Source organism: Phoenix dactylifera, chromosome 1, assembly GCF_051530095.1.
Source record: "Phoenix dactylifera cultivar Ajwa chromosome 1, Ajwa_hap1_PhDact_Kaust_v1.1, whole genome shotgun sequence".
NCBI classification, from domain to species: Eukaryota; Viridiplantae; Streptophyta; class Magnoliopsida; order Arecales; family Arecaceae; genus Phoenix; species Phoenix dactylifera.
This window is the reverse complement of record NC_143190.1, coordinates 36,373,414-36,390,459: the sequence shown is the minus strand read 5'-3', so window position 1 is coordinate 36,390,459 and position 17,046 is coordinate 36,373,414. Positions and strand designations below refer to the sequence as shown.

At 40.5% G+C, this 17,046-nt stretch overlaps 1 protein-coding gene across 1 annotated transcript; it reads left to right on the top strand.

Annotated features, from left to right (window-relative positions):
• The first annotated feature begins 11,649 nt into the window (after positions 1 to 11,649).
• Positions 11,650 to 12,660, top strand: LOC148700452 (uncharacterized). The gene has a single exon (XM_088708836.2). The coding sequence runs from the start codon at positions 11,650 to 11,652 to the stop codon at positions 12,658 to 12,660; it is 1,011 nt and encodes a 336-aa protein (XP_088564962.2).
• The last annotated feature ends 4,386 nt before the right edge of the window (positions 12,661 to 17,046 follow it).

The following is a 17,046-nucleotide window of genomic DNA, read 5'->3' as shown; positions in this document are numbered from 1 at the left end:
AAACCCAATCCAATTGGATTTAACCAACTTAAAGAAAACATTAAACCTAATCAAATCAGGTCTAATTAAAGCCAAATGGGTTTCAACTCTTGGCTAACCCATATTAGGTCATGATCTAATCATATTAGATCAACCTAATCTAAGAATCATATTCGAATTTAATTTGAATCAGGAGTTAGGGTTTGCAACACGTGCTAGAAGTATGATGTTACCTTCTCTTACTAGAAGTGACTGATTCCTTGTTGACCTACTCACAACCTTCGTACAAAATCCACCATATCCAGAATACCCCGTACACAACGCAATGTCGTGAATGAGGGTAAACCAAAACATAGCTTCAAGTGCACAAGGTACCATGGTGATCTCAGGTCTAAGGATCACTTGCACAACTCCCACTATGAGAACCATCTTTTGATAATTAAGTAAGAATCCATAAGATGTTCTCATGGCTGGTCATTTCAGTGAACTCATTCCTCTAATGAGCACCCACATCTTTGTATTAGTGTCTCACACAAGTAATTGTGAGATCAATCACCCTCTACATTGAGCATACATAAGATGTGCCAGTCTTTCCGGTAATATTGATCCCCGACTCAATATACCAATTTGACTGGGAATATTCTAAATTAGGATTTTAGGATTTTAGGTCTCACTGATATGATCTCATCATAACCCTAAAACCAATATCCTAATTTATGGGGTTCATCATCCAATAATAAAATAGATAAGCAGCAAATGATGAAACACAATGCCTTTATTGATATATATCGAGTGTCAAAGTACATGATTTGGAGGATTACAAAGAGAAACCCATCAAATGATTGGCTTATAGGGCATCTACTCTTTCAATCTCCCACTTGCACTAAAGCCAATCGCCCTTATATTTTAACCCCATACAATCGAGGTGACGATTGAATTGCTGCTGTGGTAGAGCTTTAGTAAATGGGTCTGCTATATTGTTCTTTGTGTCTACTCGTTCAATCTTGACGTCTTGTCTTTCGATTATCTCTCGAACAAGGTGGAAGCGTCTCAAAATGTGCTTGGATCTATGATGAGACCTTGGTTCCTTAGCCTGTGTAACTGCTCCAGTGTTATCGCAATAAACTGGGACTGGTCCGGCAATCTCAGGAACTACACCCAGCTCTGTGATGAACTTCTTCATCCAGACTGCTTCCTTAGCAGCTTCACTAACAGCTATGTATTCTGCCTCAGTAGTTGAGTCAGCTACAGTTTGCTGTTTGGAACTTTTCCAACTCACAGCTCCACCATTCAAAGTGAAGATATATCCAGAGATTGACTTGCTATCATCTGGATCAGATTGAAAGCTAGAATCTGAATAGCCTTCTAGTTTCAATTCTGATCCTCCATAAATCAGAAAAACATCTCTAGTCCTTCTCAAATATTTGAGAATGCTTTTCACAATTTTCCAATGATCCTCCCCGGGATCTGCCTGAAATCTACTTACCATACCCAAGGCATAAGCTACATCAGGCCTGGTACATAACATAGCATACATGATCGACCCTACTGCCGAAGCATAGGGAATAGAACTCATTCTATTCCTCTCTTCAGATGTCTTAGGAGACATCTTCCTAGAGAGTTGTATGCCATGTCCTATGGGTAAGAAACCTTTCTTACTTCCATCCATGTTGAACCTCTTCAGCACATTATCAATGTACCTAGACTGGGACAAACCTACCATCCTTTTAGATCTATCTCTATAGATCCTTATACCAAGTATATAAGATGCTTCACCCAAGTCTTTCATGGAAAATTTCTTTGATAGCCAAGTCTTGACCGATTGCATCATTGGAACATCATTTCCAATGACCCATATATCGTCCATATATAATATCAAGAAGACAATAGCACTCCCACTAGTCTTCTTGTACACACAAGGTTCATCTATATTTTTAATGAAGCCAAACTCTTTGACTATCATGTCAAAATGGATGTTCCAACTTCTAGATGCCTGCTTTAATCCATAAATAGATTTCTTAAGCCTACATACTTGATTTGCTCTCCCTCTTGAGACAAATCCCTCTGGCTGTGTCATATAGACCTCTTCCTCAAGGTAACCATTAAGGAAGGCGGTTTTGACATCCATCTGCCAGATCTCATAATCATAGTATGCAGCTATAGCAAGCATAATCCGAATAGATTTGAGCATAGCTACTGGCGAAAAAGTTTCATCATAATCAATGCCTTGTTTTTGCCTGAAACCTTTTGCCACTAGCCTGGCCTTGTAGGTTTCTACTTGGCCATCAGCTCCTATCTTCTTCTTGTATACCCATTTGCACCCTATTGGAATCACTCCCTCAGGTGCATCAACCAAAGTCCACACTTGGTTTGTATACATAGAATCTATCTCAGATTTCACGGCGTCCAACCATTTGTCAGAGTCCCTACTCTTGACAGCTTCCGAATAGGTCAGAGGGTCATCGTTATCAACGATGTGGGCTTCATCATTCTCAATGATAAATCCATACCTCTCAGGTGCATTTCGCACTCTTTCTGACCTTCGAAAAGGAGTAGTGTGTAGTGGCTGTACCTCTTCCATGGGTACATCTGGTTGAGGATTATTATGTGTCTCACCTTGTAGGTCTTGAACTTCATCAAGTTCAATTTTTCTATCCTTGCCCTTTTCTTAAAAAAACTCTTTTTCCAAGAAAGTGGCATGCCTAGCAACAAATACCTTTTGTTCGGTAGGATTATAGAAGATATATCCTAAACTGTCTTTAGGATAACCTACAAATATACATTTGTCCGATCTAGCACTTAGCTTATGTCCAAAATTTCTTTTGACATAAGCATGACAACCCCATATCTTAAGATACTTAAGATTAGGTTTCTTTCCTTTCCATATCTCATATGGAGTGCTAGATACAGACTTAGATGGTACTCTATTTAATACTAATGCAGCAGTTTCTAGGGCATGTCCCCAGAAGGAAATTGGAAGATTTGTGAAGCACATCATGGACCGTACCATATCTAATAAGGTACGATTCCTTCTTTCAGCTACACCATTTAATTGTGGCGTATATGGAGGTGTCCATTCAGAGAGTATACCCTTTAATTTAAGATAGTCTAAAAATTCACTAGAAAGGTATTCTCCTCCTCGATCAGATCGAAGGATTTTAATACACTTTTCAGTTTGTTTTTCGACCATACTTTGATACTCTTTAAATTTATCAAAGGCTTCAGATTTATGTTTCATTAGATACACAAAACCGAACCTTGATAAGTCATCAGTAAATGTGATGAAGTAAGAGTATCCATCTCTAGCTTGAGTTGACATAGGACCGCACACATCAGTGTGTATGAGTTCTAACAACTCACTTGCCCTTTCTCCATGTCCCGAGAATGGAGACTTGGTCATTTTACCCATAAGACAAGATTCACAAGTTCCTAATGATTCAAAATCATAAGGGTCAAAGAATTTATCTTTATACAACTTATGTAACCTTGTCTCACTAATATGACCTAATCGGTAATGCCAGAGGAGGGTATTATTAATATTTTCTCTTTTTCTTTTATTATCTTTGCCAATATGAAACATAACATTATTAAGACATAATACTAAAAGACCATTTTTTATAGTGCCATGACAATAATACTCATTAGATAAAGAAATAGAGCAACCATTGCTCTTTCCATTTATTTCGAATCCTTTCTTAAGCAACAAAGGAATTGAAATTACATTTCTAATGATTTTTGGCATAAAATAACAGTCTTCTAGCTTCAAGAACTTTTCGGAGGGTAGCTCCAGTATGTAGGTGCCAACAGCTTCAGCCTGGATGGATTCTCCTCCAGCGCCATATAGCTCGAAGTCACCTTTCTTCAGTCTTCTAATTTTCTGCAGTCCATGCAAAGATTTGCATATGTGAGAACCACAACCGGTATCCAATACCCATGAATTAGAATCAGAAGAACTTAATGTCATATTAGCATGTAATAAAAACATACCTTTTGATGCAACACTTACATCAAGCTTCACACTTGCAAGAAAGCTCTTGCAGTTTCTTTTCCAATGCTCCGTCTTGCCACAGTGGAAACAGGTACCGGGTCCAGAGATTTTCTTTCCCTTCTTCTTTTTGATGTGACTCTTAGGGTTTAGTTTTTTCTTTGAACCCTTATTGCCCGACTTCTTCTTTGAGCTCTCACCAACAAGAAGGATCGGACCCTTGTCCTTCTTGATGTGAGACTCTGCTGTTTTCAGCATATTTAGAAGCTCAGGCAGGGAGGAATTCAGTTTGTTCATGTGATAATTCACGACAAACTGCGAGAATGAGTCGGGTAGTAATTGCAGGATCAAATCCTGACTGAGCTCACTGTCCATAGCAAAACCAAGTTGACTTAATCGAGTGATTAAGTCTATAACCTTTAAACAGTGGTCTTGCACAGATGATCCCTCGATCATTCTAGCACGGAACAACTGTTTAGATATCTCATATCTAGCAGCTCTGCTCTGCTCACCATATAACTCCTTTAAGTTAAGGAGTATGGAATGAGTATCCATGCTATCATGCTGCCTCTACAATTCATTATTCATAGAAGCAAGCATGATACATTTGACAGTCAAACTGTCATTTTTCCACATACGATATGTGGCCAATTCCTCCTCAGTTGCATCTTCCCCTGCTGACCCTAGGTCAGGGGTTTCAAGAATGTAGGAAAGTTTTTTTTGTGTGAGAACAATCTTTAAATTCCTCAACCAATCCACATAGTTGGGACCAGTCAATTTGTTTGTATCTAAGATACCTCTAAGTGAGAGTGAAGATGCCATTTTTGCAGAATTAATCTATAATTACAAAGAACACTAATATAAGCAGACCAATCATGATGACATGTATTCAATCAGACAAGGACTTTTATCTAATTGTTACTCCCACTATTTTTATCGAATATCATAACCCTCAAGTATGATGAACGAGAAAATACTAATTTTCTTAGTGGGGTTGAGATCCAAATTCCTTATAAAAGACCTTGTGAGAATCACAACAAGCCCTTATAAGTTCAAAGGTAGGAAACTCTTTCCAATTGCATCCCATGCAATTCCCAACTTTATTCTGTCCTCTAGCACACATATAGTCTTGTGGGAATCACAACAAACTATTGTGTCTAGTTAAGTCAAACCCTTCATTTTTATACAGTCATATTTGAATAATGCTGCCCTTGTGGGAATCACAACAAGGCAACATATTAAAATATGCCATATGCATCATATGCACCAAGATATTACAATATCAATCCCTAATACTAGCCTTGTGGGAATCACAACAAGCTAGCGTAGATATTGACATAATAATATCTAAGCATGAAGGAAGGATCTTTATAGTGTTATATCAGCAATTAGCTTTTCCATGGAGGTCAATCAAATAGTTGGCCAGGTAAGCAGATGGGAGGCTCTCCTTACTTAGTAAGGTCCTAATTAAATAACCACCTGTAGCCTCTTTCCTAGACACCAACTTAGTCAATTGATTCAGAATGGCTCAGCTTAAAGTAATTAACACTACGACTTAATTATGAATTTAGTGAGGTCTTTCAAATAGTAGTATCTTACTAACATTAAGCTCAACCATAAAGGACAATCAAATAATTGGCCAGGAAAGCAGGTGGGAGGCACCCCTCACTCAGAGAGTGAGGTCCTAATTAAGTAACCACCTGTGGCTTCCTTCCTAGACACCAACTGAGTCGATTGTTCCAGAATGGGTCAGCCCAAAGTTTTCATACTACTATATTGGTCTCATTGCACATTCTATAATTTAGTACTAGCAATTATACTGTGCTACAACATGAATATAACACTATCTCATAGCATAAACTAATCATGCATACAAACAACCTAGCTATCTCATAGCATCAAGATAATAGCATGTATTATCATTTGGTTAAACTGATTAAGGGTGGCTCTGATACCACTGTTAGGGTTTTCCAGTGCCCTAGGGCGCAGCGGAAGATACGGAATTATAAAATTTTCTTATAAAACCCATTATATGAAATCCTAATAAGCCAAGATCGCCTTAATAGTATAACCAAATAATGTAGAAAATATAATCTTGGTATAGAAGAATACCTATCACGCTATATCCAATATATCTGAAGATGTCCTAAGGTGCCTAAATATTCACCCTCCGATGTTGATCCACACAGGAATGGGTTCAAGACTCTAGCTCCACCAAAACTTGATTCTAATTGTTCAATCCTTCCAAAGGATTTAATTGGCTGATTTTCCTTCACTTCCTTCTTCCTTTCTACCTCTAAAACATTCACTAGCCTTTTTGTCCTAAAGAAGACCCTCTTGTCTTGGGTTAGGACAAAAGAGAGAGGCTTGTAAGAAAGAAGGGATAAGGGAGAGAGAAGAAGAGGCTTTTTCTTGGATGATCTTTAGAACCCCAAGGCACCTCCTTATTTATAAGAGATGGAGGGATGAATCATAAAGGGATGCATCCCATCCACACACCTCATCATGATGAGGCATGTGCCAAGAGATGCATCCCATCATGATGGGGTGCTAAGGAGAAGGGTGTATCAACTTCTTTCTCACATCTCCCTCTTAAATCCTGATGATCCAAGGGCCCAAATGCAGTGAACCAAAGCCAATGGTCTAGATCTAGGCGCCATCTAATGGTCCAGATCAGGGCATCATCATCCAGGGTGCCATCCAATGGTCCAGAAGCAAGATGCCATCACCGATGGTCCAGATTCAGGCGCTGAACAACGGTCCAGATCTTTCATCCAGAAAGCCATCTAGTGGTCCAGATTCAGGCGCTGAGCAACGGTCCAGATCTTTCATCCAGAGAGCCATCCAGTGGTCCAGATTCAGGCGCTAACCAGTGGACCAGATCCTTCATCCAGAAAGCCATCCAATGGTCCAGATGAAGGCGCCAACCAGTGGACCAGATCCTTCATCCAGGAAGCGATCCAATGGTCCAGAAGTGAAGGCCCTATCAAACCCAATCCAATTGGGTTTAACCAACTTAAAGAAAACATTAAACCTAATCAAATCTGGTCTAATTAAAGCCAAATGGGTTTCAACTCTTGGCTAACCCATATTAGGTCATGATCTAATCATATTAGATCAACCTAATCTAAGAATCATATTCGAATTTAATTTGAATCAGGAGCTAGGGTTTGCAACACGTGCTAGCATGTTCATCTTGCAAACATGATCTAATCCAATTAGACCCTTGATCAATTCCCTTGTGTGTGACCCATTGGGTTCCTTATCTTAGCCAGCAGTAGGTGCAGGTACAAGTTGACCTAACCTGATTAGAATACCTCTAATCCAATTTAGGTTCAATTTAGTGCTAAACCTGACTTAGCAATCAGAACCTTTCTGATGCTTTGATCTAATCAAACTCTTTGATCCGATCAACCCACAAGACATGATTGACGTCTAGCAACGTATCATGTCTACCCGAAAGATGAGGAATGTATTGGACAAATCCAAACATACCCTTCAGTGGAAAGTTACTGTGCAATTCAATCCCTCAGTCATACTACATCCTGAATAAGTGCTCGAGTATGGATCAATATCAAACTCAATCACTTATTCTTGTCTCTCCCAATCTTTTATATGATAATTCAAACAATGAAACATTAGAAACTCTTTCTAATATTCATTTTGCTTTGATTAAAAGCTTCTTGAATCATCATAAGATTAGAGTAAGTATGATGTTACCTTCTCTTACTAGAAGTGACTGATTCCTTGTTGACCTACTCACAACCTTCGTACAAAATCCACCATATCCAGAATACCCCGTACACAACGCAATGTCGTGAATGAGGGTAAACCAAAACATAGCTTCAAGTGCACAAGGTACCATGGTGATCTCAGGTCTAAGGATCACTTGCACAACTCCCACTATGAGAACCATCTTTTGATAATTAAGTAAGAATCCATAAGATGTTCTCATGGCTGGTCATTTCAGTGAACTCATTCCTCTAATGAGCACCCACATCTTTGTATTAGTGTCTCACACAAGTGATTGTGAGATCAATCACCCTCTACATTGAGCATATATAAGATGTGCCTGTCTTTCCGGTAATATTGATCCCCGACTCAATATACCAATTTGACTGGGAATATTCTAAATTAGGATTTTAGGATTTTAGGTCTCACTGGTATGATCTCATCATAACCCTAAAACCAATGTCCTAATTTATGGGGTTCATCATCCAATAATAAAATAGATAAGCAGCAAATGATGAAACACAATGCCTTTATTGATATATATCGAGTGTCAAAGTACATGATTTGGAGGATTACAAAGAGAAACCCATCAAATGATTGGCTTATAGGGCATCTACTCTTTCAAATCGATAGTGTCACATTTCCAGCCTGTGACGGGACAATCGATGGTATCACATTTCCAGCCTGTGACGGGGCAATCGATAGTATCACATTTCCAGCCTGTGACGGGGCAAACGATAATATCACATTTCCAGCCTGTGATGGGGCAATCAATACTAACGAGATAAGCCCAAAGTCCCTACTCATTTAACCAATTCACATACACACATTATGTGAGGCCCAATAGTCCCACATCGGAAAGACTCGTTCCAGAGCCTGGGCATATGAGGCGGGTGACTCCAAATCCTGCAGACGCGTTTTGGGTGGAAAACAAAACCGGGGAGGGATGAAGGACGCTTGCGTGAAGCCCCAAAACCGGACAATATCTGGCAGGGGAGCCCCGTGTTCCCCCCTCATGTGGCACCCACGTGGGCACTAGGTGCCTCACGTGTCTCGCAGAGGCGGGGACGTGATATTTGGTATTAGAGCCGAGGACGGCTCTTGTCCGATGGTGGGAAGGATGTGAGGCCCAATAGTCCCACATCGGAAAGACTCGTTCCAGAGCCTGGGCATATGAGGCGGGTGACTCCAAATCCTGCAGACGCGTTTTGGGTGGAAAACAAAACCGGAGAGGGGTGAAGGACGCTTGCGTGAAGCCCCAAAACCGGACAATATCTGGCAGCCGAACCCTCTCCTCCCCTTTCCGTCGGGAAGAAGGAAGAAGAGAGAAAGAGAAAGGGGCTTCCCGTCCCCTTCCTCTTATTATATTTCTCTCCCTCTCCGGTTTATTTCTAGTTTGGGCTCTCTCTAAACTTAGATCCAGGGAGATTAGTGTTTTGAGGGTTCTGGGTTATCATTTATCCTGAGTAAATTTTAATATTACTTGATTCTATAGGGGAACAATCTATTGCACGAGAGGACGCTGGGCGGAGTCCTGCGTATCCGGATTTATAGATTGCCGTGAGGGCGGGTGATTAGTCTGTCTGAGTTAACAAAGGTAAGAATCCTTGTACGCCAATCCTACATGATATAAATATTTTGCACTATATATATGTTTGATATGCTATGATCCAGACAAAGCAAAATGGTTTTTATATTTAAATTGTATTTTGATCGTCTTTGCTTGTGATTGGTATAATGATGGATGCATGCATGCGCATAACCTACACCTGCAAAATTTGACTGATTGATGTGGTGCTCTAAACTAACCATGTGATATTGGTTGCCCCGTCACGGGCTGGAAACGTGACTGTGGTTAGTTTATAGCCGAAAATAAATAAAAGAAAATTGATGTGTAGATCTAAACTGGATTGTATGAAAAGGAACTTTGGGTTTATCTTGTTATTATGGCAGGCCCCGTCACAGGCTGAAAATGTGGTATTTTGGTAGGCCCCCTCACAGGCTAGAAATGTGGAACTATAATGTGCAGACCCCGCCACAGGCTGAAAATGTGATACTTTGGCAGGCCCCATCACAGGTTAGAAATGTGGAACTATAATGTGCAGGCCCCGCCACAGGCTGAAAATGTGATAATTTGGTTGCCCCACCACAGGCTGAGAAATGTGACCGAGATTTGACCCAAAGTCGGAAAGATAATTAAATCGGATCAAGTTGAAGAAAAGACATTGAAACTATAATACAGGTTTATGAGCTATCATATGCTATATATTTCTTGTGTGGCTGGACTTTTATTGATGTTTGATGTACATACTTGTATCGATTATTTGAGCTTGATAGCCGGTTTATGACTTCATGATATGTGCTTTGACTTGTCGTGGTTTTCAGATTTTTATTATTATTGTGTTAGTGTGGATATGTAGGGATTCTTACTGGGCTGTAAAGCTCATCCCCTTTTCTTCTTTCTTTTTATCAGAGTTGCAGGATACTTAGATTTGGATGGGATGGGCGCAGAGTGCAAGTATCAGAGTCATTAGCTAGTTAGTTTGTTTGTCCTTCTTTGATGTCGATGAACATTTGAAGATCTTGTAATTGAACTAATTTGTTTATTTGGACATGTCGGACTGCTCTATTTGAATTACTAGATTAATTATGGATTTATTGAAATTTTTGTTAATCATAGGCCTTGCATGATCTTTAGGGCACTGCTCTAGAGCCCATGCGGCCGGTCGCGTACCGAACCCGGGTGCTGGGTTCGGGGCGTGACAGAGTGGTATCAGAGCTTAAGGTTTAGGTTCAGACGAGTGTGAGTGGGGGAAAAATATCTATGATTTATTAAAGTACCCTCTAGATACATTTTCTTTGCAATCTTGAAATATTAAAAGTAACTTGTGTAGGTTGATATGGCACGAGGGAGTGGACGTGGGCGTAATAGGAGGCCGACTCACTTTGCCGATGGCTCTGCTGCTTGGGCGCCCTCCGAACAACAAGAAGGTGCTCCACCCTCGCCGGCCAGGAGTATGCACCCACAGGAACACCATGTCAACCCTGTTGGTAGTGCACTGGAAATGGGAACCCCGGAAACTCCAAGGACAGGAACCTCGGGTGAGCCTGGAATTCAGCCTAATGAACCACTGAGTGCCTCTCAGATGATGCAAACAATGATGCAACAACAAGCTACTTCCCGTTCAGACATGATGAGAATGATGGAGATGCAACAACGCTTCATGGAACAGCAGCAACAATTTATGCAGCAACAGATACAACATCAGCAGCAGCAGGTGACTCCCCAGTATTTACAGGGGGCTACAAGTCGGCAGGAGCATCATATCAGTTTGGCAGAATTCAAAAAGTTTGCACCATCAGCTTTTAAAGGCACTTCTGACCCTTTAGAGGCCGAGACTTGGCTGAATGAAATGGAAAAAGTTTTCAATGCTCTGAGATGCCCTGATGAGGATAGGGTTACTTTTGCCACATTTATGCTGCTGGGAGAAGCGGATATTTGGTGGAATGTGGAAAGAGGAAAGATGGGACAGAACACTACATCCTTGACTTGGGAAGAATTTAAGGAGCTTTTTCGTGACAAGTATATTCCCCAAAGTGTGAGACGGCAGAAATTTCGAGAGTTTACCCGGTTAGAGAAGGGGAACATGACAGTCGCAGAGTATGCTGCAAAGTTTGAGGAACTGGCCAGGTATGCTCCAGGACAGGTGGAGAATGAAAGAGAACGAGCTGAGAAGTTTGAAAGTGGACTTAGAGCCTGAATCAGACAACAGGTGTCTACCTTCGAGCTTTCTTCCTACAAGGATGTGGTTAACAAAGCTTTGGTAGTTGAAAGGGGCTTGAATGACACTCAAGAAGAGAGGGAAAGAATTTTGAAAAAGAGAAACAGACAAGCTGAGCTACAAAATAAGCATGGCAGGAATACTGAATTCAGGCCTAAGAAACAAACTATTATGAATAATAAGACTCAGCGCAAGGATACTGTGAGATGCTATAGATGTGGCGGACCCCACTATCAGAGCGAGTGCAACTGGTTCAATGGGAATTGCTTTTCGTGTGGCCAGCAAGGCCACAAGGTAAGCACCTGTCCTAATCGCAGTGAGCAACAGGCTCGACAGACGTCTCAGCCTATTTCGGGAGCTCCAGCAAATCAGGTATCTCAGAATGAACAACAACGGGGAGGACAACAGAGGCCTAGAACTCAGGGGCGAGTCTATGCACTTACACAACAGGATGCCAATGCCTTTAACACTGTGGTGACAGGTACGATTAAAGTCTCATCCACTAATGCCTATGTTTTGATTGATCCTGGAGCTACTCATTCCTTCATATCTGTTGATTTTGTTAGAAGAAATAATACAATAACATATATGCCATTAGAGACTGAACTTTGTGTTTCCACCCCTAGTGGAGATGTAATCTTAATTAACTCTGTCTGCAAAGATTGCATCTTGAATATTGAAGGCAGAGAAATAAAAGTAGATTTACTAGTCCTAGAGATGAAGGATTTGGACATGATCCTTGGGATGGACTGGTTGGCAGCATATTATGCCACTGTTGACTGCTTCGAGAAAACAGTAAAATTTCAAATTTCTGGTCAGCCAGAGTTTATTTTTAATGGCAACAGAATGTTACCTCCGCCAAAAGTAATTTCAGCCATACAGGCCAAGCGACTCCTTCCGAAAGGTGATGAAGGATTCTTAGCCATGGTAATGGGCACCCAGCTGGAAGAACTCAAACCAGAGGACATTCCTATTGTGAGGGAATTTTCTGATGTCTTTCCAGAGGATTTGCCAGGATTACCCCCTGATAGAGAGGTTGAATTCTCCATTGATTTGATTCCGGGCACTGGACCGATTTCTAAGGCCCCATACCGGATGGCTCCAGCTGAATTAAAAGTGCTAAAGGAACAACTACAGGAGCTGTTGGATCAGGATTTCATCAGGCCTAGTGTTTCTCCTTAGGGTGCCCCTGTATTATTTGTGAAAAAGAAAGATGGCAGTTTTCGGCTTTGCATTGATTATCGAGAAATCAATGGAGTAACAGTGCAGAACAAATACCCTTTACCGAGAATTGATGATTTGTTCGATCAGCTGCAAGGGGCACAAATCTTCTCAAAACTTGATCTACGCTCCGGATATCACCAGTTGAGAATAAGGGCTGAAGACATACCGAAGACAGCATTCAAAACTAGATATGGACACTACGAGTTTTTGGTTATGCCCTTCGGGTTAACAAATGCACCAGCGGCCTTTATGGATCTTATGAATCGGGTGTTCATGTTAGATGTATGCCCTAGAAGCCAATCTGGCAGACACATTATTTATTCTGGGACATAAATTTGTACTTGACTTTATTATTATTGAATAATAAATGGGCATCTTTTCATTCATATTGTTTATGTGTCTATGAATCGTCCAAGAAATTAATAATATGATGATACATATTCTCAAGAATTGAGAATTTGAGCCATGTATCATTGGTGATTAATTTCTAAATGCTCCTGATCAATGGATCATCACGAGAACGGTGATCGATTCGATCAGTGCACAGATCGCTTTTCTTATGGATGGACGAGACTCGAGTCCACAGTGTAGGGACACTGAAGTGAGAGTGCAGGTGCTTGTTAGAGAACAAGGGTACTGAGCGTGACCAAGACAAGAAGTCACTTGGATGTCTATCCACTCGTCAGTGACTTACTTGATGTTGCAGTAGTGTGACTGGTCCTTTGACCTGCGGTGCTTCGGCTACTCACAGTGAGGTTATTGTAGTTTGACTGCACATATACATGGTCTCTAGTCATATGGGTCCTTGTTTTATAGATTGGCTGCAGTAGGTTCACTGTAGGAGTAGGGTATGCACTTACATGGAATCTATCGACCTTGATAGAAGAGGAGTGATCCTATGTGATTTATTAGACAGAGTTCTAAGACCTTGGCTAGGGCAATAATATACAGTGGACAAAGATTTTTCCACTATCGAACTCAAGTCGAATAAATCTAGACATATGACAGACGACGGGGTTTGACGAGTTATCCATGACCTCCGGTCTGTAGGGATCCACGATAGAAGGACTGTATCATACGATTGCTGCACCTAGAGGTTCATCATTCTATTCTGCTGGGTGGCCACTACATATTGCTAGGTGTCACTGGTGGATGGTGAGACTCACAGGGATCATCTCGATGGTCGATAATCCCTGGTGAGTTGAGTTGGAATTGTTTCAACCCATTGAAAGGAGTTTTCAATGATATTGTGATAGAGATCATAATGTATCTCACTACCAGTCAGAATGGAACCTATGGGGTCACACACATTAGAGGTATTGACCGATCCAATGGTTGAATGTGATTAGGAATCACAAATAATCAATTAGATTGATAAATGAAAACCCGCTAAGAGTTAGTGGCTAGAAGAAGGAATAATTGCAATCGGATTGTAATTTAATTTAATTAAATGGATTTAATTAATTGGACTTGATCATGAGTCCTACTTGGAGTGGAAATCATGGAGTCCTAATTGGATTAGGATTTCAAATTAAATTAGAGTCCTACTTGGAATAGGATTTCTAATGTCCTAATTGTCTTAGGGCTGAAATTTGAACAAGTCCTGATTAGATTAGGATTTTCTTAAGTCCTAATTAATTTTAAATTTAATCTAATTAATTTTATGACTCCTAATTGGATTAGGATTGAAGAGTTCAATAGAGTCATGGTTCAATTAAGTCCTAATTAGATTAGGATTGGGAGGAAATTGAAATAGGTCCATACAAGTCCTATTTTGACTAGGATTGGACTCATGCACTAGACCCAAATTAAGTCATCCATTAATTTGATTAAGTGGCAGATTTAAATGGATAAGAGGGAGGGGAATATGCCCCTCCCTTTGAGCCATGCGTGGGAGAAAAAGGAGGGGCGCATGCCCCTCCTAGGTGGCATGAAATAGAGATAAGGATGAGCTCCTAAAAAATAGGAGCTCATCTTTATCCCTTTGCAATTAAAAAGGGAGCAAGGAATTTCGGCCAAGATGAATGTTTTTCTCCTCATTCCAGCCGTGAGCACCCTCCTCCATCTTTCTTCTTTGAGCCACAATCAAGAGAAGAAAAAGAAAAGCTTGGGACGCCCTCTTCCTTCTTCATCTTGGTTCCAAAAAGGAAGAAAAAGAGAAAGGCTGCGGGTCTTATTTTCTTCCTCCTAAATCCATCCTTCTTCTTCTTCCTCTCAAGCCAATCAAAGGTTGATTCAAAGGAGAGGACTTCAGCCATCATTAGCCTTCTCTGCAAGGGAGCTAGCACCCCGGGGAGATCCAAAGGCTTCGATCGACTTACTACCTCGTGTGGATACCTGTAGAGGCCGGACGCGTGTGCGGCTTCCAACGAACCTTCTACAAATCCACGTAAATCAGATTTGCGGAGACCATCTACCCGCACAAGGTGAAGATCTGATCTTCTTAATGATTTTAAAATGGTTTAAAATAATTTAATTCTAATCTATCTAAAAACGAATGGTTTTAAAATACGTTCATGCGATGAACGGATCCCGCATAGTTTTTCCGCTGCAATCTGAAAATTATTTCGAATTTTCATGGCATATGTGGGATCCTAACAGTGGTATCAGAGCCATGGTTATGTAGATTAAGATTAGAATTAAATTTTTCAAGGCATTTTAGATCTAAAATTTAAGGGATTATGCTTGCTGAAATTTATGTATGCAGAATTTTCAGCTTGCTGATTTTTCTGCATACTAATATTTAAATGCTTAGATTAATGATTCTAATGCTTTGATAATGTGATTACAAGTGTTTAGAGTCAAATCTTGCATGATCAGCAAGTCATGAGATGGAATAATCAATTAAATTACAGATCTGAAAATATTTTTTATGCATGTGATGCGTAAGGTGATGATCATGGATGGACCCTTTGAATGTGCTGAAATGTTCTGCGATGTTCTGTGATGCATGTAATTTTAATTTTCAGATGCCTGCGTGCATCTTAAATTCATGTATTAGAGACCTGCGTGTCTCATGAAAAAGGGTTGTAATTTTATTTTTATTTTTTTTTAATTTTTAAAGCAATCTGGGATGTAATCTGTGATGTGTGTTGCACGTCGATGGTTGATCGATATGTACATCAACAAGCTCAACATGCGCGGATCGAGATCAAGGGTTGATTGAAGATGGATCAAGGAGTTGATCACAATTGGACCTAGAGGATCAAGATCGAGTCAAGAGTTGAAGACGATCAAACCAATTGACGTGCATGTGCTTGTAAAATGACCCCATCCTGGATCCATGATCATCACCATTTAATTTTATTTTTGATAAATGCCTGGATGTTTAATGCTTATGTGTATGCGGGTAGATTTATATTTGCATGAGATGTGAATACGCGATCGAGTGAGACCTAAATCGAAACCTCCCTAATCAGTCGAGGGTGAACCAACATAAGTTAGTCATATTAGATTAATTGATCTAATTGGTGTCTAGGCAAGCCTATAAGGTGGTTACTTAATTAGGACCTTACTCTCTGAGTAAGGGGAGCCTCCCACCTGCTTACCTGGCCAATTGTTCGATTACCTCTTATGAAGAACTCAAGTTGCAAACACTAAGACATGATTATGCAATATTAAGTCCATAAGTCTTCCACCGTAGTAGAGCTGCTAAGGTCTTTCAGGCGTTGATTTGTCTCGGCTAGACACAGTGGGCAAGTTGCATCGGAGGACTGGACCTCTCTATTAGACATGAGATGTTGTGGGGTAAAGGTGGGGTTGGGCACCAATAACTGTTAGGTGAGGACCCAATGACGACTTTATTTCTGCGGTTATATGGTGGGTCTGACTTAACTAAGTAATGGGGCCAATAACTGTTAGGTGAGGTCTTCATGACTTAGAGACCAAGTACCACTGCAATTTGCTTGAGAAGCATTGTACAAGAGTTGTACACTCATCCATTTATATGTCACCAATAACTGTTAGGTGAGGCGGCATGTAAATCGGTGAGACCGCAGTACCCACTAAAAATCCTAGTCGCGTAGGGTTTTCGTTTCTCCATCAGGGGAGTATGAGGAATTCGAAAAAATAGTGGAAGCATATTTATTTTAAAAGTCCCTAGAACAAATTGAGTTCAAGTACAAAGTCTAACTAGAATCTTTACTCTCTACAGATCACAAGGTCAGCTTCAAACCCTTTGACCTGAATCCTTGAGACCAACAGACTGACCGGAACCAACTATAAAGACTGGCTTAGGAACCTGAAAATTGTTCTGAATTGTGAGAAAATAGGGTATGTGCTCGAGAATGATATCCCTAGGCTACCAGCACGTCCTACTGATGATCAGCGTGAGATGCATCAGAA

What these genes read in the sequence shown, in the direction of transcription:
- LOC148700452 (XM_088708836.2), top strand. Translation starts at nt 11,650, where the DNA reads ATGAATAATAAGACTCAGCGCAAGGATACTGTGAGATGCTATAGATGT.